This window comes from Psittacula echo, assembly GCF_963264785.1.
Source record: "Psittacula echo genome assembly, chromosome: Z".
NCBI lineage: Eukaryota > Metazoa > Chordata > Aves > Psittaciformes > Psittacidae > Psittacula > Psittacula echo.
This window is the reverse complement of record NC_137742.1, coordinates 53,387,845-53,407,765: the sequence shown is the minus strand read 5'-3', so window position 1 is coordinate 53,407,765 and position 19,921 is coordinate 53,387,845. Positions and strand designations below refer to the sequence as shown.

Genomic DNA, 19,921 nt, shown 5'->3' with positions numbered 1-19,921 from the left:
CCCTTTCCAGACAGGTAAGAAGTGCTGTGCAGAGGAAAGGAAACTGGTTCCTTCAGCCTGCTTATCTGATGGTCCAGCATCACAGCTTAGTCTGGCTTAGTCAACGCAGCTTAGGCTGGCTGAATTACTTCTACTACCACAGCCAACAAAACCCTTCCAGCAGTTCCTAGCAGATTCAGTCAACTTCTTCACCAAACACAGCCCTGATAGCCTCTTACACGGGAAAACTTCCTCCCATTGCTACCCCCTCTCTTGCTATTAGTGTCCATCCAGAGAGCTGCTGAGTGCCATACTGGTAGAGGCCTGGTACCCAGGACAGTTTCCTCAAGACTCACCGCAAATATCTTGAGTGAGAAGCTGACATAGTCCTGCCAGGCAACACACAGCACATAAGGCAGGTACAGCGTGAAATAGATAATGCCACCACAGGCAGCTGCCAGGTTGGCCCTGGAGAACATGGTGCTGATGAGAAAGCATTGGAGGATGGTCACAATGCCAAAGATCGAGAGGAAAACGAAGACCACACTCGGGTCGCTGTAAGGCAGCAGATTCCCCATCTGGAAGGAGAAAAACAGTTGCATCAGGATTTGAAAGGGCCCTCCAAAGTGACTCTAGTACAAACAAGTCTGCAGAGCTCCTGCTTGGGGAGGCTGGGCTTGCTGCAGTTTGCACAGCAGCCTTCCCAGCAGTAGCACCTTTTCAAGAGCACTGAATCTACCACAAAACCCCCTGCTGTTTTCAGCCACCTAGCCCTGTTTTGTTCCAAAACCCTGTTCCCAGAAAGCTGCTGGTCAATGCACAGTCTAACACACTAACTACCCCGCAGTGTGCCAGTGCAGATCACTGCTTAGCAGGCTCTCAAGGCTGTAGATTCTGCTGCTACAGACCAGCCCAGCCAACTCACCTTAAGGATCAGCACCAGCAGGCCTGCACTCATCAGGAGGGGGATAAGGCTGCTAATGAACCAGCTTAGCCAAAGGATGCCGTTGTCAAGTCCCATAATCCTCATCGTCTCCTTCAGCCGTGCTTCCTTCTCATACACAATGCCCTTAATTATCACAGCTACTGAGTAGATCCAGGCTAAAGTCATGAAGAGAGGCATGGAGCGGCTCATGACACGCAGAAATCTGAGAAAAGGAAGGAAAGGAGCCAGGAACTGAGTGAGAAACATCACTGCAACTTCAGGTACCACTCAGGTCTAGCAGAGCATGTGACAGCTAAGGCTTCACTGCACAAAGCAGCATAGGACTAGTGTCTCACTGTGAGGTGAGACTGATGGGTCTAGAGCACATCACCATTCCAGAGTGGGAGCTGGAGTTGCAGCTCAGTAGAATAGAAGGTACAAAGACCTGCTTTCCCTGGGGACTATTCTCAGTTGTTGTCTTTCCACTCTCTTGTGCCAAGGTCTTTGATATTTTTCCCTGGTGCTATTTTTGTCTGTATCAGGTTTGGGTATATGGTCACATCTCAGGAATGTATTCTGTATGTGAAAGGCCTGTATGGACAGGCTTCTCCTGGGAGGGACTCTGCAAGTCATTACATATTCTAAATCCTCCATGCAGGTGCCCCAGTTCCAGGAATTAGGAACACTAAAGAGATTGCTCCGCCACTGATAGTAAAGACATAAACATGCCTGAGGAGTGACAAAAACCCATCCCTCCCAGGCTACAACCCTCCTGTATGCCTTTGAGCAGCCTGAATACATACATGTCATCCACATAACATGGGTAGGGCATCTGCTGCACATAAACGCCTGTTGTCTTCTCTGTGCCTGTCTGCACCCTGATGATGGCCTGTTCCACTACATCCTGCAGGTAGGCAAAGCCCCCCCAGACATAGCGCATATCCTCAAAGGGGTCAGCACGGGGACCAGGATCCCAGTACCTGCACCAAGGGAACAAGACCTTCCCATTAGAAATCCTCATCACCACATCCCCATGAGAAAGTGTTCATAAGTCAGAATGTCAGGACTCACCCATCCTTGATCTTGTTGGTCCTTTCCACATTATCGATATCCATGCGTATCTTGTACTTCACATGTTGAGGGAGCTCTGTGCTGTTAGGAGCTATTTCAGAGAAGACTAGGCCGGCCCAGAACCTCCTTTCATCCAGAAGCTCCAAGGACTTGTTTATAAGCCGGACTTCAGTGGCCACAGGCTCCAGTTTGTCCAAGTTGACACACTAACAGGGACAGATTTGGAAGCACTTATGGGATAAGTGACCAAACCAGAAGGCTGTTGATGGCCACCTGCCAGTCAAGCATATATCACTGAGAAATACCCCAGCAGAGGTAACTTTTGGACACGAGCTCAGGCAGCATTGCTATACTAGCTACAAGATCCCATTCAAGCATCTATTTCCATAGATAGTCTTACTTCCTCTGTTATCCACAAACTAGGTCTGATTCTGACAGTTTCTGTTTACACTCATCTGCCAAGGCGATCAAGTAACAAACAGAATGAATTTCATTATTCACTACGTCTTCCTCAGTTTTAAGCAGCTGCTAGGATCTCCACAGTCCTCAGCTAAAACCCCAGATTGAAATAGGAGCTGCTACACTGCCAAAGCAAGCAGCAGCTCTCAGTCGCTCTATAACAGCAGGGTAGGAAACCACATGAGATGCCAAAGTGAGAACTTCAAGAACAAGACCTACAGTTAGGTTCCTACGTCTATATTTAGGCACATGAATAAATGATATTTTCTAATGAGCACTCAACCCTACAAAAGCCTGGTCAATTACAGAAAATCACAGAGTCACTGAATGGTTTGGGTTGGAAGGGACCTTAAAGCTCATCCAGTTCCAACCCCTGCCATGGGCAGGGACACCTTCCACTGGACCTGGTTGCTCCAAGACCCTTTGTCCAACCTGGCCTTGAACACTGCCAGGGACGGGGCAACCACAGCTTCTCTGGGCACCCTGTGCCAGCACCTCACCACCCTCACAGGGAAGAACTTTCTCTTAATATTTAATCTACATCTACCCTCTGTCAGTTTAAAGTCATTCCCTCTTATCCTCTTGCTACCTGCCCTTGTAAAAAGTCCCTCTCCAGATTTCTCACAGGCCCCTTTTAGGGACTGAAAGGCTGCTATAAGACTCAATAGAATGGAGAGTGGACTGAGCAACTTCTATTTGGACTGAGGAAGATTTCATCCCTTCCCAGGAACACACAGCAGTGCACGTGGAGACCAAGCCACTGCCTTCCTCAGCTCCTTGCCTGCATGAGCAGGATCTCACCTCCATGAAGCGGGAGATGGTCTGGATAGCTCGGTCTGTCTCATTGAAGGCGTCTACCCAGGTATACACTGAGTCATTTGCTGTCCCAAAGTCCTCCGGATGGTTTGACAGGAACCGAGCAACATCCTCCACTGTCCAATTGGAAGCCGGCAAGTGCAGGTCCCAGAGAGCTTTGCTCTTCAGCAACGTCTGCAGATATTTTGTTTTCAAAGGAGAAATAGCTGTTGAGAATTAATGTTTGATGCCCTCTCGCATCACGGAAACGAGCACTACAGGGGAAAACGCCTTTTATAAAGGTGCAGGGAGAGGCCATCTGCCATATCAGTGTGGTGGGAACGTTTCTTTTACCCTCCCATTGCAAAGGTTGTACCTCCCTCAGCAAAGCACCCACCGTGTGTGCTTTGCGGGCTGGCTGGCTGGCTGGCTGACTCCAAGTCCTGCCACCGCTCTCTCAAGGAGAGGGCAGCAGAGAGCCATGCACAGCTCTGCAACCGGCACATGCAAACCAGGTCTTGTACCAGCAAAACAAGGAAGAGGGAGATGTGTGTACAGGAGAAACACATTCCACTGATGGTGGCTGCCAAGCTCTGCTCGCTTCTCCCGAACAACCTCTGCTCCTGGCTGGGAGAAGGGCTGTGGCATGGCACCATCAACACTGGCTGAAGCAGCCCTGGTACAGCCGTGATGTCCTGCCTCTCTATTCTTCTGTATGGGACTGTGCTTTTTTTCACCTGGTTTAACTGCTAGCTTTCTTAGGACTAGTGCCCCACTGCATGCATGCACAATGCACCACACAAGTGCGGTCCAGGTAGAAGCACCTGGCATAGAAGCAGAAACCTGTCCACTGGTCGGACAATATGAGGGCAGGAGGGGAGCATTAATTGTAAAGGTCACAGCTGAACCGAGGTCAGGGAGGAAAGACAAGAAAAACCTGCATAAGAAAGAAAACTAAAAATCTGAAACAATAAAACCAAGAATGGGTTTTCTGTCAGAACGAAGAATGAAGTGGGGATGTGAGGAGCTTCCTCATGCTCTGCTGTTACCAGCAAACCAGAAAGCAATGGCTCACACACTTACAGTAACAGCATCGCTAACTGGGGAAATAGAACGGCCAAGCTCGCGAAGGAAAACATGCAAGAGGAAAATCCAAGCAAACGGTGATCAGCTGCACTGTGCTCTCTTCATATCTCGTCTCTCAAGGTTGGCTCATGCTGCCACCCCCAGTAGAAAGGGCACTACGCCTGCAGAAAAGGGGCGCAGCCTCATCTTGTGCAGAAGCAACAGTGAAGCTCCTTGACCTCAGACGTGTTGCCTTCCCTGACGTTACCAGCTGCATTAGTATCAAACTGGAAGTTTGCTTGCCAGAGATGGGCAACCAAACCACTTTCCTCTCCTACAGCAGGAAGCAATAGGCCGAAAAGATTGCACAACCAGAAAGCTGGGAGGTGATGACCAGTCACCCAGCAGCATGGCAGCTTCGGTGGCTAACAAACAGCAAAGGGCCGGCCTGCCCTTGAAAGCAGCTACAAACAAGCAACTCTTATGTTTCAGCCTATTCATGTACAACTGATCTGTGGTGCATCTCTAAGCTGAACAGGACAGTGCCTGGGAGCTGCCCTGGCATTGACAGTGAAGTACTCCTGCTTGTGTGAACTGCAATAGATGACAACAAATGAACCCCTGCTACTGCAATACAGAGGAAGAGACCAGTGCTGGAAGGATCAAGAATTAACTGCCATATCCAGCAGGGTTAACAAGAAGCATAAAACATGAACGCAGAGAATCACGGAGCTCATTTGAAAAAAAAAAAAAAAAAAAAAAAAAAAGCAGCAATATTCATTTTCAAAGGACAGGACTGCAAACCAATATCCAAACCTTGAGTTCCTGTCTGCACTCTGCAGCAAACAGTTCAATTTACAGTTGGTGGCCCCAGTTCTCACCTCCCTATGCTGGTATCTACAAAATTTACTTTCATAAAGCTAACAGAGAGACAGGAGTGATGAAAATGATGTCTCTGAGCCTAGTGTTTGTCATGTTGATGGGAAAGTACAACAGAAGACAACTCAGCACAGCCTTACATTGGATAAACAAGGAATGAACTTCGAGGCTTAAAAGACCTGGGGAGGTCTCTGTGTAACAGCTGCACCAGGACACCCAACCAGCCGCTCTGCGGCGAAAGCAGACACAGCTACAACCATTTCTGTCGTGTGATCCCTGTTTTACACTGCTGTGCTTCAAAAGACATCAGTACAGAGTGCAGGGATCCACACCTCAGAGTTGCACCTGAGGGAAGCAACAATGAGCTAAGCCACTTAATCAGATAATACCCTGTTAATGCAGGTCTAACACATGGCACAATGTTCCAGGGAGCCAACAGGCTAGCAGAAAGAGTATCAAATCTGAACAAGACTCCCAGCCCTTCTTCATGGTCTAATATGCATGGCACGTTATGAAGCTATCAGCCGTAGGGTGATGTCTGCTCTTCTCTCATGAGCACCCAAGTATTACTAAATTAAGTGTACCATGGAACTCCGAATTAAGCTTTTACAAGATTTGTGCCAGATATTACCAGGCACTGAGGTTCAGCTCTACCTAACATGACAACCATTCAGTTCCTACTGCATCCAATAGGGCCTAAGGCCACCTGGCACCTTCCAGCATCTTATCTAGGTATATGAGCATGTGCTTTGCTGCTATCGTGAGAGCACTGTTGTGGAGAAGTGCACAGCTCAGGAAGCTGAACATGTCAACAACCCCACAGATCCCCAGTTTACAGAAATACCCCAAGCCGGATATTCATACCGCCTTAGGGCAGCACTGTGGCAGAGGCAGCCCATTTCCCCACAAGAGCAGATGTTAGCAGGTGTTGACACGCACTGCTCCTTTTTGCAGATGGCTGTTACACGAAGGAAGGAATGCCAAGCATAATGCAATATTGGTACAATCACAAAGTGTTTCCCAAGGAGTTCCATCCATACTATTTATCTGCCCAGCTCAGCAGTGAAGCATCATCTAAAATAAATATTTCATCAGTTATTGCAGAGGATGACAGTGGTGGTTCTGGCAAGGACAGCATACTGACCCGAATGAGATCCATTTCCTGACTACTTTCCATAAACGTCCAAATCTTCGGGCTTATCTCCTCCCACATCCCCCCCAGGTCACGAAACACACCCAGCTCCTGGAATGTCCTGTTCACCTGTTGGCAAAGAGGAGAGGAAGGTTATTTCCAAGAGCTGGCAGAGATCCACAGCAGGCTGAGAGGGTGCGTTGACCTGTCAAGAAAAGTACTGATTGTTGCTTATATTCAAACAGCAGTTCAGCTTCTGCAAGGACCAGAGTAGGGAAAATCAAGTGCACTTGTAAGAAAAACAACAACAGGGAGTGTGGATGCCTGTGGCTAAGCAATGCATTTCAAGCCTTCGTGGCGAATGACTCTGCGTTGGAGATGAAGGGCACACAGAAGCAGCCACTCCCCATGTGCTAGAAGAGTCTCGTTGAGGGAGTTTGTGGAATTAGATAGCACATTAGGTAAACCACAGTTAGAAATTATTGAGTATCCACTGACCAGCCTGCAGTGGAGCAGAGGAAGGACACCTGAAGGCCTATCAAGGTCTTTCCCACTCCTATATCCTACATCGGAGATGCAAAGCCTGTGCATAATCAAAAGGCATGACCAGGAAAGGTTCTAGCCAACTCTAGAAGAGTTCAGCCTGGCCTTTCCTCCTTGAGCCTTACAACACCAAGTGCACGGGAGGTGAGAGACTAGGGAGGCTGTGCTTTGCAGGCAATCCTTTCTAGGCTTGTGTCTGGGCCCAATTTAACTAGTGCAGCTCAGCCAGAGAACATACCTCATTCTACATATCAGAGGATAAGGCTAGAGTTACCTCAGTCATGACCTTCCTTACAGATGGTGTATCTGGAGTGTACAAGATCTTCCCAATCAGCAAGGGTTTCAAAGCCCTCCAGATAATCCTGGAAAGCGGGCTGGATTCCAGGTTTTTCATCAGCTCATTGCAGTACGGTGCTGAGGAGGAGAGGACAAAGGTGAATGGCTGAACAGCATGGTGACAACTGCAGAAGGCATATGACCCATTTGTGTGGGCTTCAAGGACAATCACAGCTGACAGCACAGCATTTGTCAGACAATAGAACCCCTCCTCTACTGCAAAGCTCCACAAAAAGCCCCTTTTTTCAGTCCAAGCCTCCACAGTCTGCCCCAAAACCATGGAGCACTCCAGCAGCCTCCGGCATTAAGAGCCACACTGCTGGTTCTGCACCACTCCCACAACCCCACTGCACGGCATGAACAAAATTTGTCCAGAAAAGGCCATATTTCCAAAGGTTGCACATGTCTGTGCTCCCTCTGCCCTCAAAGGAGGTCAACTGCGCATCCTTCTGTGGACTGCACAAAGCCCCTGGAAATCCCTTGCATGTCGATATTATTGCTGGCCCTAAGGGCATGTGCAGGAGGCATCATGGGCATGCCTTTCTGAAAACAGCAGAAGGTATGCTGTCCCTTAGGACCACCTGATTTCATCTGTGGAACTCTGGGAAACACTAGTGATGACAACTTCAAAATAGATGGGACCTTAGGTCATGCCACAGTTACACTTACTTGTGGAGTTATCATAGAAGTTAGTTACATCATCTTCAGTGCCATTGCCTCCAAACAGTGCTTTGTAATTGTTATCTTCATACCAGTTGAGAGATTTAATTTTGAGCCCTCCACCTTCGGGATGGCCACACACAATGCGTGACACAGCCTGGTAGATCTGCGTAGAGGAGTTTGAGGCATTCACGTTGGTCAGGAACATCACCTCTTGCCTCATGTCACTCCAGCTCTTCATGCTCAGCAACTGGAGGGGGAGGTAGGAGAAGAGTGGAAACAGGGATAGGAGTAGGATCAGCAAAAGGAGATCCTGCCACTTTCTTTCAAATTACACATCTGTTTTTGAACAGAGGAGATTTGTGGAGTCATAGAATAGTTAAGGTTGGAATGGACCTTAAGATCATCTAGATCTTAATCACCTTGAACATAACATCAACAGTATAGACCAGGAAAAACACATTTTCCCCTGCCACAGTGGGAGAAACAGAGGGAAGGAAGTCTCTTCAGTGCATGCAAGCATAAGGAATGTGCCCTTACAAAGCTCTTTACTCTCAAGATTTCTCCTCCAGTGCTGTGTATGGTCCCTGCCCTCTCACGTGGAAGCTGCTTCTCCTCCCAGCTGCTCAACAGCTCACATTCCAGTGCAAACCCCCTTCACGCTGAGTGCAGTGGGGTATATTGAGTCAGAAGATGGAGCAAGGAACAACATGAAGTGAGTGCAGCCCATGGGACATAGGCTGGATGAGCTGCAGGTCACAGCAGCGTCACCTGGCACAATTCCACCAAGGTCAGCAAGCCTCCACTGATTTACACCAGGCAGCCAGTTTGACCTCCTAGACTGGTATCGCTTGTCCCTGCCTCAGCACCTCCCTGCCCCATCGACAACAGCATTCCCAGTAAACCCTTGAAAACAAAGCGCAGCTGCAGCCTAGAGCCTGATCACAGCATGAGCTGTGGACACAGCTAGACACAGCAAGGAGCCCTCTCTTAGCCAACTGGCCTGACACCAGGCTCATCTGTCTGGCAGAAGCATCTACCTGCAATGTGTCATAAACAGAAGGAACAGGTTCTCAGCCTGAGACACTCACTGCACTAGTGTTGCCATACTCAGAGACACGGCCAAGTTCAGCATAAGCGAAAGAGCAGTGCACCTTTACGTGCATTGGTTTCATGGTACACTCAAGCATTGCTCTCTGCTTGGAGATGTGAGAACATCAGCACAGGTGTGTCCATACAGGCTACAAGTTTGTTTATCTCAGTAATCTCTGTGATGGTGACAATAAGTGGATATTAGTAAAAAACAAGGCAAGGGCAAAATGTAGGATACTTCTCTCAAGTAACCTTCCAGATGCTATTTATCTTCAGCTTGGGGAAACTGTATTTCCTAACCCTCAATGAATTTATTCCACATAAACTCCTAGAGTTCTGAACATCCAAAAGTATTTAACACCAAATACATCACTGGAAAGAGCCTCCTCTCCCCTCTCCTTAACTTGGCTTAGCTTATGCTTAAGTTCCATTTGGTGCCATGCTTTTTGCACTGGAAGAAACAGTGAACATTCAATCCCTATCTCTTTTTTTCTGGGCCACTCAATTCTTTAGACCTCTGTGATATCCCCAACTCATCTGTTTTCCAAGCTAACAAGTCCCAGCCCACCTCCTTGTTCCTTGTGTGAAAGTCTTTCTACTTCTAAATGTCCTAACTGCCCTTCTCTGAACTTTTCCCAGTTCTGCTACCCCTTTTTGGAGAGGAAGGACCTACGTTTGTATTCTGTATTAGACTGGTAATCCACAGTTTTACATAGTGTCATGGTAACATCTTACAGCTGCTTCTCTATCCTTTTTTAAATCTTTTCTAGCATTTGATTAGATTCCTTGACTGCTACTGAAATACCAGGTGACATTAACTTGGATGTTCTTGCTGTGCTGCCCAGAACAGCAACATGCACTAAAAAAGGCAGGCAGAGCTGCTGAGAAACCTATTTGTAACTGCTCATCAGCTGCATCTCAGAAACAACTTTAGATGCTGTGGCCCAACCGCCCCATTTTCAGAGACAATAACAGAGTCAGTCCAAAGCCATCCGCCAGTTTTGCTCACTGTGTATTAGTTTTGTCACCTTTGTTTAAATAAAATGCAGATAATCGAAGTCTAGGACAAAGCCAGCCAGCAACAACACAGAAAGCGACTTTGTGCTGGAACAACTCAATACAAATTCACCTAAAGAAAGCATGCCCAGAACCCCTGGCCTTACACTGGGAGGCAAACCTGGCCCTTCGTGTTCTTCTGTGCATGCTTTAGATGTGCCAGCACATGGACAGAAATTCTGGATGCTGAACAGCAGCCACTATGTGTCACACAGGGCGCCTCTATTTTTAGCTGCCTGAAAACACATGACACATTGATATGGTAGAAGACAGCTGTAAGAACAGCTAAAGCTTGGGGATTCAATATGTTTGTCCAGAGCGACTGCTTCAAGTGTACTTTCGTTTCCTCACTATACACTGCTGTCTTTGTCTGCATCCTGGTGCCACTCAATCTGGTTCCACAGGTTCAGGGTGACTGACAGGATACCAGCATAGTGGGATGTGAATGAAAACAAAAATAATGTCACAACAGCTTCTGCTCATTACACATGCTCATGTGGATATTTGGATTTGATGATTCGACACCCAAAAGGCCAAGGCTGCATTTCAGGTGTGACAGTTTTGAGTGTTCAATTCAAACGGATGCCTTGGGGAGTTTTTGGTACCTCAGGTAAAATTCTCCTCAGCAGAAAGTCCACTGCTTTAGCTGAAGTACCATAATCTCCCTAGCGTGAGCAAAGTCACACAAACAGGAAGTGTAGCTAATTCCCATGCAAGTATGAAGTATTAATCATCTTGCAGATGATACTTGCAGAGGGACTGCATTATCAAATACATTTTTTACACATAATTTTAAAACATTTTGAGCAGAGAGCTTTGTTTCATCTTTGGCACCAGCTTTCCAACTGACATGCAGAGATACTGAAAGCAAGTATCTCATGTTTGAAGGGTTACTGAGCTGTTTCTCTCTGACATCAGACCTGGCTTTCTATGGGTTTCTTACTAGTTGCCCTTGCTCCCACCACTTAAATTGCTTCTCTTAGGTTGATTTAAAGAGCCCAGGGACATAGATCAAATCACTCCCAGTACTCAGAGACAAGTATTTTGTTCAAACCATTCTCTAATTAAAATTCCTTGCTAGAAAGACTCCCAGACATGGCACAAACAATAGTTCTCTCCACCCCCTCAAGCTGCCGCCCTTTGCAACAAGGGAGCAAGTCCCTCCTTTTCACGCAGCAATTGGCCTGCCAGACAATAAGAAGTAACTTTCGGTCAAGCCATCTGGAGCCGCTCACGCGGTATACAGAGGAAAATAGCTGCCTTTGTTTGCACAGCAATAGGGCAGAATAAAAGGTAGTTCTAACCCAAAACAGCTGCCAAGCAAAAGGCACGTTACCCTGCGACACTTTCGGCCACATCAGCAAACTGAATATCACATGGTTTCAATTATTTTTATCCTAGACGAGAAAAAAAGGCGAGCTGAAGTGACGCAACGGGAAACAGCTGTAATCAAACTCTGAAGGGCAGCCTCCCTGCTAACAGCAAGAGCCCTGCCACGGTCTTAACCGAAGTTGATCCTGGAATCGTCTTAGTTTCACTGTAAATGGGACCCGGCGGCAAGTTGTGGGACTGGGGAGGGATGCGTGCCAGGAATTGTTGGCTGGCACAGCGCTGGCTCCCGGCAGCTGCCCCTCCGTGGGAGTGGAGCGCAGGCTAACCTGAAGTGACCCGCTCTGGTGCTCGCTCCCAGGGGTTACTGCCGTTCACCGCGCTCGGCTCCCTTCCTCTGCTGCAAACGCGGAAGACGGAAGAAGGGGAGGAGGAGGCGGCGGCAGCGTTGTTTAGTTTATATGGCCGCGATTTCTGCTTCAAGGGAGAAAATGTTTCTGCCTGGTAGTAGCACTTCAAAGTCAGAGCCAGCCAAAAAGCAACTAAGATAAATTGCTGGCTCAAGCGCCCCCTTCCCCCCCCCCCCCCCCCCCCGGTTTTGGACTTCTAATTCATGCTAGGCACTCAGGGCTTCTTAATCTATCGTTTCACCTGCAAAAAACAAATACTTGCAGTCTCTATAATGTCACTTTGCCTTTGTAAATCGCTATGATGCTTTTTTCTCAGCCCGTGTCGTGATACTATTGCACTGAGTGCCCCACAAAGACTGGAAAACAATCTCTGCCCTAAAAAGATAGTCAGTCAAAGAGCAAACAGTAGCCCATAGCTACTAATTTAGATTAGAACAGCCATAACATCTCTTCTGTATGCCATACAGTCACCACATCCAAAAAGCAGTACCTACAACCAAGTAACAACCCTGACATGGCTGGCAACTGAGTGAAAAAATAGAAAGGACGCAAACCACACATGCAGTTTGCAAGGCGCTGCTAGACAGCACATGTATTGCAAGCCCAACAGCTGTGCTGATGATGAGAAGCCAAAACCCACAGAAAATGTATTAATTTCTGCTTCTCCCGTGAGGACCCAAATCTTTAGCCACACATCTGATAAACTCCTACAGTGTTTGTAAAGGGAAAGTGCCACAGGGTTGGCAAAGTGCGTGCTGCCTCTATCAACACAGAGAATGGCTGCAGGATGGGGGGGGCTCCAAAACAAACAAGGGGTTTGACTTTTGAGTTGCAACCAAGGAGACTCATGCTTGTACTCGATTTGCAGGTTAAGACAGCAACCAAGGTGAGGTGTTCACCTGACATGAAGTCACTCCTTACCTCTTTAACGAGCTTCTGAAGGCTCTCTCTCAGAGCTTCCACTGTTTCTGACAGGTCCCACAACGATGAATTGAAAGAAAGTCTCTGCAGAAAGAGAGAAAAGGAAACTAGAAGTTAGTGCAGGGCACAAAGAAATTAAACTCGTGTAAGCATTCTTGTAAGGAAGGGTAGTAAGGACTGTTTACACAGCAAAGTGCTTGATGGGAAAGACAGACCTGGCTTTCTGTGCAACCTTGAGCTTACAATATTGTGGCCTTCAGCACCCCACCATGTGATGGGGACACCCCTTTCCTTCCTCACAGGTTAGGTACACAGATGGTATAACCAGAATCATCCCAATATAATGCTAAATGCATGCACGTACACTTCCAGTGCAAAGGACGGCTTGGATTCCAGGTCACAAAACAAGCACAGCCTAGGGACAGCATGTGGACAGACCTGAAATCCTGCAGGCCAGTGCTAAAAAGTGAATGCAAAGTCCATAGAAGAGAGGAAAAGGCCAGTTGGTAGACACAAGCTTTTAGTGGGACTCAACAAATAGCAGCTCTGATACAGAGGACGCCTGCTGCAGTGTTCGTCATCTTCATCAGTCAAGTCCTCCCATCAGGCCTGGATGGTTTTTATCTAAACTAAGGATGTATTTTAAAACAACCAGCTCCCATGACACAGCTGACACTCACAATCACCACAAGAGCAAGACTGACAGGGTTTCCAAAAGTGGAAGGCATAGCTTTCAAGAAAATACTTGCTCTAGCAGAGTCACACTGAAGATGAACACCTTGTTTCCAGTTGCTTTACATGTAACCGTTGGGCCTGGGTTTTGGTTTGTGGGGTTCTTTTCCCTGTCTTTTCACATACCTGGATTATCTTGCATGGGAAATATTTGGACACAACCCATGTCTCAAGGGAATAAAGATTAAAATAATTTCCTAAGATTTCACATTAGCAGCTACACATTGCAGCATCTGAAAGCATGCTAAAGTTAGAGCATTGTGACACACAAAGGAACAGCCAAGGCCCTTCATTTTAGCACGCATCTTTTGGGCTGAAGCTTTCAATTTTCACGTATTTCCTGGGGTAATTTGTGGAAGCAAAGTCTGGAGGCTTTCACTTATTCCAGTTGATTTGCTGGAGGATGGTAAGACCTGGTCAGTGCCAGATAGTGTAAACAGGCACTGCTCCACTGATCTGCTTGGGGCATTTAAGACCCAGATAACTTTTCTGGGTGCACAGTTAGTGCCTGCTCCAAAGACAGTTGCAAATTCAGGAAGGGTTTCTCTGACCTCTGTGGATTTCTACTAAACACAGTCCTTATGATTCAGATAAATAAAGACACATCATTAGGGCCAAAAGAAAAGTAATTCAAACTCCTCACAAGTTAAGACCTTCAATACATATTTAAAGAAATATCGTCAGAAAATGTGAAAGCTACACAGGTGAACTACCACTTTAGCAACATGACGAGGTAGAAAGTCCTAGATTCATGCCTACCAGTAAGACGTGCTTGTTCACTTCCATATACTTCATCAAGCTCTATACAGATTTGTGTTGTTCACTGTATTTGGAGGTGATTCAGGAACAGCATGGATGAGAAAGATTTTTCTGATGATACTAATTGGCTCAGAACAGTGAAAAGTTAAAAGCCAACTGCAAAGGATTAGTGAAATGCCTCATGCTAGCACACTGGTATAAATTATTTCATATATTATATGAAATTCAGTGCTGCAAAGTACAGTACATAGGAAGAAGACAGTTCTACCTTAAGATACCCTTTGATGGCTCTGACCAGCCATCAGTGGTTGGCCATTAAATACCATCAGGTGGTACTGCCACTCAGATAGATCTTAGAATTACAATGATAAGACAGCTCAACATCAATATAAATCTACAGTGCAATCCCGTTTCTGAAGTACTATGTGCAATTTTGGGTGCTCCGTCCCTGAAGAAACACAAGTACAGAGAAAGGTCACAAGCATGATGTAGGGTAAGAATGGCTTCTGAAGGAAGAACAACAAACTACTGTTCTTCCAATGGAACCTGTGAGGACAAATAGAGGTTATGACAGAGGTCTGTGGAATTACAAGTGGGATGTAGAATGGGAACAGGCAACGATTACTCACTGTGCCTCATCATACAGTACTAGAAGGCTTCCAGTGAAAAGATCAGTTTAAAACAAACCAAAGAACTTGCTGCACACAGAACTTGGTCAAAATGGAGACATTCAGCAGATACTGTGCAATGCTGAAGGTACCGAAAGTTAACGTGGGTTTGAGAAAGGCTTAAAAGAAACAAGAGCTTACCATGTGCCATTGAACACCAAGATCCTAGCAGCAGCTGAGTAAGTCTGAGTTGCAAACTACTGAAGAACAGGACATTACGTTCAGAAAATGTTATTATACGCTTGCCCCATGGCTGGATTCTTTTACATGTCTCATTATGCAACACTGCTGCACTAGCACTCAGGGGATGCTCAGCTGAACAGGACTTTGGTCTGGCCCACTGTGCAAGTCTTAGGTGATTCACAGACCTTGCAAACTTTACACTGAATTGTGAGGAGAAGCCACCTATCCTTTCACATCCCACCACCCTGATCTTTCTTCCCTAACAAATTCACAGCACTCCAAGTTCATTTCTCATCAGAACTTGCAACGATCCCATTGCTCTGGAAGGAATTTTGCTTTCGTTACCACCACCTTTTGCACCCTAAAGCCCACTCAAGGAGCCTCTCAAATCATATATCCACAGACAATGACAAAAATCAGTGACAAGTGGCCAATCTTCTTTGAACAGATGAGCATGTTATGAATTTCCCTGGAAAATAACGCTGTAGTGGCTTATCAAGTAAAGTAGTTCATTACATTCATAAGAGTCCTCCAGATTCCAGGCAGCTCCAGCTTGGTCCCGCTGCGAGAGTGTCTTTAGTATGTGTCGGCATTACATCGGGGGGTTGGGTACGGACAGCATTGAGGGAGTGGGATATGGATGGACAGTGACTAATTTTCCAGTGTAATGCTGCAAAAAACCCCATCATCTGCCCTTTCCAGTCACGCTGTGGAAAGACAAAGCTCTAGCAGGTTTCGAACAGAGGTGCCCCATACAATTACCGTGTTAGTGGCTGGCATTGTAATCTCTTGAGGTACAGATTGCACAGAGTGTACTCTGTACATGCGTGCTACAAGATTCAAAACAGAGACAAATACTTGAGATGTGTAGAGTTGACTGCACAATCAAGACGAGCCTTGAATAAGTCCACCTGTCAGCTCCTGCTAGAAGGGATGGACAACTCTGTTTCTTTAACATGCAGGAGTGTGTTTCTTTAACATGCATGTGTTTCAGGTGTTGAGAGGTCACAATAAAATTCAGCCAATGTCTGCATAATACAGCTAACTGTTTTTGCTTAATAAGAGCACTGTGCCATGTTTGCTTTGAAAGAATTATTACAACTTTATACTGATCTCAGCAGAAACTTTACACTGGACTTTGCAGAAAAAATCATGTGCTTTAAAGCTTCTGCTTTTGTTTCCTGGGAGTCACAGTCCTGAAGTACAGCTGCTTAAAAGCATGACATCACTGTGCTTGACTGAAAACACTCTCAAAAAAGCAAGGAAAGCCAAAAGTTCAGTTGCAGCATGTATTTACATTAAGAGACCTTTTCTAAAGCTGTTTTTCAACTGGAATGCATTTATTATTCAATGCTTAGTTCATGCAAACCATATCACAAAATACCACCCGTATTACAAAGGAATAAAAAACCAATCGGATTTTCATGAGCTCATCCACACTCCTTCTACATTATAGTACACAAGCCACAACTTATTTATGACTTATTTCAGACCCACAACACTGGAATTGAGTGTGGCAAAGGCCTTCTTAGGCAGCACTGCAGAGACGAAATCCCACAGGACGAATTTGAACTGCCTTTGTTATTTAACCTTCCCCACAAATAATTTTGTAGAGGCAAAGCTGTCACATAGACAGGTCTTATTATGATATGAGACAGTCCCCACCCATCACAACATCAGTCCAGTGGGAGACCTCTGACTTATTGCCGCTGCTCTTGCTAACCAGAGGTGCCTGTAACCTTTTGCAAACTGTGCAGTTCTTCCATGGAACAACTGCTGGCCTAGCACAGGAAGAATGCCAGAAGGAAATTAGTGTGCATGCAGTCAGGGTACTGTTTCACTGTTGCTCTCAAACCAGCTTCTCTTGCTTCACAGTCTCACTGAGTACACCTGGTGCAAGGTAAATCTCAAGAAGATGTGTCCACAAGGGGCCTGTACAAGATGTCCTGTGCCCCGCACTACTCATTATTGGCCAAAAAGCTTCAGAGAACGGATGAAGATTGTTCTGGGTCTTGGAAAAGCAAATCTGACTTTTCTAGACACTTGTTGCTTCTAGTGGAGTGAATACTCAAGTCAAAAAGAAAAGCTGATCCTCTGCATTGGTGCCCTGTGATCACTCCTGGATATTCTGCTGGATTTTGATCTAACCAGCCTGTTCCAAATATGCTGTTACATAAAAAGGAATAAGGAGACAAACTTTAAACACTCTATCATGCCTCTATGTGCTTGGCTTTGTTTTCTCATCCTACAGAACTAAACTTTAGTCAGACAGAGAATCAGCGGCAGAGCTAGAAATCCTTGTAGAAAATTTTAATCAGAAGTCTTTCTTTGTCTTAAATGTGCTATGGCACTTTGGGTAACACTCAAACTGTTTTAGATAGAACTGATGAACAGGTATGTAAAGCAAAGTGTTTAGATTTTTTTGCCCTTCTTTTGAAAAGAAACCATCCTTAACAGTGCTGTGGCATTTAGAGTTCATGTACTTCACCATGAATACACTTTAATTTCCTTTTTCAAACTGTGCTCCATCTGCAATTTGCTAATAATTACTGTTTTGTTGTAAATTACCTAGAACACTTACAGCTTCCCTCAGGCTGCAGACGCACATGCTGGCAGAAGCTGGTGCTGACATCAGGGTCTCAGCGTGTGTCCCCGTCCCCCCCCGCCTTGACCACTGAGCTCAATCTTCCCTTACCCTTCCCTTAATGTTTCAGCGCAAATGTTTGTGTAAGCACACAATCCGGTCAAGTCCCTTCTAATCCAGATCAATTCCATGATGTAATGTACTGTGTCGTCTTGCCGAGGGGACAACAAATGGGAATGCACAGGGGCAGGAACAAGCAGGTGGATGCTGGCCTTAGTCTTCTGGATTAAGATAGTTCAAGAAATTACAACTGCTCTACTGCCTCAGTGGCAAAACCTCCTGTATTACTATTTAAGCCTTTGGTGTTGAATTTACATAGTTATTGCACACAGTTGCAAGTCCTTTTCACCGTAATTGTATTGACCTAATCATATTAAGATGCTGCCTCTTCATAAATCACAGAACGCTGCAGCCAGTAGAGCCCAGATCCTATTACACGACCAAAAAAAAAAAGCCTCGAATTGCTGTACACCTGGATTTGATTTGGTCCTTACTTTCACTCACCAAAACATGCCATACTGTGAAGTGTATCAAGGGGATTAAGCAAAAAAATTAAAAAGAAATTTCTGGGCAAATTGCTGGCACTGGTTTACAGGCTCTGTAGTAGATATGGTACATGCTATCTTCAGTGTGCATGTCCAAGATTTGACCCATAGTGCCTTTAACGGCCAACTATGTCAAAAGCCTCCTTTGTTCATGAACGAAAAGTTCCCTCTTTGTTGAAAGATGTTACTGCAGGTCAAGGCACTTCTTAGCTTTTGAAAACACGAAGTTACAAATGTGCTGGTCATGATCCTAGATGTAATTTATGCAGTTTGCCTAGCTACATTGAAGCAAGTTAGGTTTTATTTCACTCACTGATGCATTACAGAAGCCTAACTAGAGGGTAGCCTGTGACATTTTTCTGAGGAGAACTGTGAACCTTTACATGGTGTACAAAACACAGCATGTTTAGAACTGCTGGCTTCTGGACTCAGTCTTTTTTTCCCTCTGAGCCCAAAATCATGAGCCAGCTTCTCAGAAGGCCCCCAAAATTGCACATAATGTCTTAATCTACTTCGCTGTTGCCAAGTGGCACGGGGTGGCTGCTGTCTTCTTTCACCAACAAACAATATAGATATAAACACAGATACACTCAGTACCTGCTTCTGTCATCTAAGATGTAGGGATTGCGACAAATGAGAAAAGCCAGACTGAGCTTTCAGAGAGCCCAGAAGACCAATACTCAGTTGTACTATTTTAGTTGTGGCTATTTTCACCTCTTCACACCCCAGAATTCTAGCATCTCTGAATGACTTAAAGTAAATGTGTGCATCTAACTGAACACAAGAAACTGCTTATAACCATTCCTTTTCAATCAGCCCATCTTTGTTATGGGGACAATTTTAGCACTGTTGCCTCATCTCTTAATGCTTATGATTATCTTGATCTTCCAGCAGGAAAGAAAAAATACAGACGGAGGACACGTGGAAGACAGAAGATGAGCTGTGGAGAGAAGTAACTGACCACTATGTACTGCACAGAAGAGTAATATGATTCCAGTAATTGATAATGACCCTCTTTGACTGGGGACAAAGCCAAGCATGTGGTACATGACTTTCTGTCCTGAAAGGCTCATCAAATCTGGAAACTCACACAGCCGAAGTGTTTATTTCTTCCACAGCAGACAATAGAGTGTTTGTTTTAGAGGGTAACAGAGTGGGTTCTGTGGTCCCTTCTTCTCTACTGATATTTCCAGCACTAACTCCCTCAAACTTCTGTATTTTACCAGGTATTGCAGACATGTAACAAAGCATCACTGGGGTTTCCTAGATAAACAGCTAAATCTGCTCCAGTCACCCCTAAATAATGTATTTTCATGAAGTTAAATGAATTATTGCTCCAAAACCCATTCAATTGGTCAATCATTGAAACAGGACTTTAGAACTTCAGCCTTCTTTTTATGAATTGAATATACTCAAAGACTGTGGCTAAAAAATTCTGCACTCGGTGGACCCATCATAAGGGCAGAGGGCTCATTCCAGCCAAGACACAACATCTGACCAAAACACAGGCACAACTAAGAGCCTGTTTGTTGCTGCTCAGTATAAATATTTTTCTTGACAAACTGAATTGCAGACCACATACATTTATGCTCTGCAAGTGCTATACTGCAACAGGAAGGGTAAGAATGACAGGAAGAAGCAATGTTGTTCATGCTCCAGTGATAAAGACAATCTTTCTTCTTTCTGACTGGCAATGAACGGTTCACTCTGGAAATGCAGGGATGAATTCCCAGACTGA

The 19,921-nt window shown here is 45.6% G+C and overlaps 1 protein-coding gene across 5 annotated transcripts in view; it reads right to left on the bottom strand.

Annotated features, from left to right (window-relative positions):
* The window catches only part of ABCA1 (ATP binding cassette subfamily A member 1), a 95,107-nt gene that overhangs the window by 27,030 nt on the left and 48,156 nt on the right, over positions 1-19,921 (bottom strand). For all 5 annotated transcript variants that reach the window (XR_013958816.1, XM_080638554.1, XM_080638555.1 and 2 more), the window contains 9 exons: positions 12,653-12,736; positions 7,854-8,094; positions 7,123-7,262; positions 6,318-6,434; positions 3,236-3,424; positions 1,976-2,181; positions 1,708-1,884; positions 905-1,127; positions 336-557 (listed from right to left, as the gene is read on the bottom strand). Coding sequence is in view for 4 of the 5 variants with exons in the window: in XM_080638554.1 (XP_080494680.1) it covers positions 336-557; positions 905-1,127; positions 1,708-1,884; positions 1,976-2,181; positions 3,236-3,424; positions 6,318-6,434; positions 7,123-7,262; positions 7,854-8,094; positions 12,653-12,736 (1,599 nt within the window). In the remaining variant the exon portion in view is untranslated. The remainder of the gene's footprint in view (positions 1-335; positions 558-904; positions 1,128-1,707; positions 1,885-1,975; positions 2,182-3,235; positions 3,425-6,317; positions 6,435-7,122; positions 7,263-7,853; positions 8,095-12,652; positions 12,737-19,921) is intronic.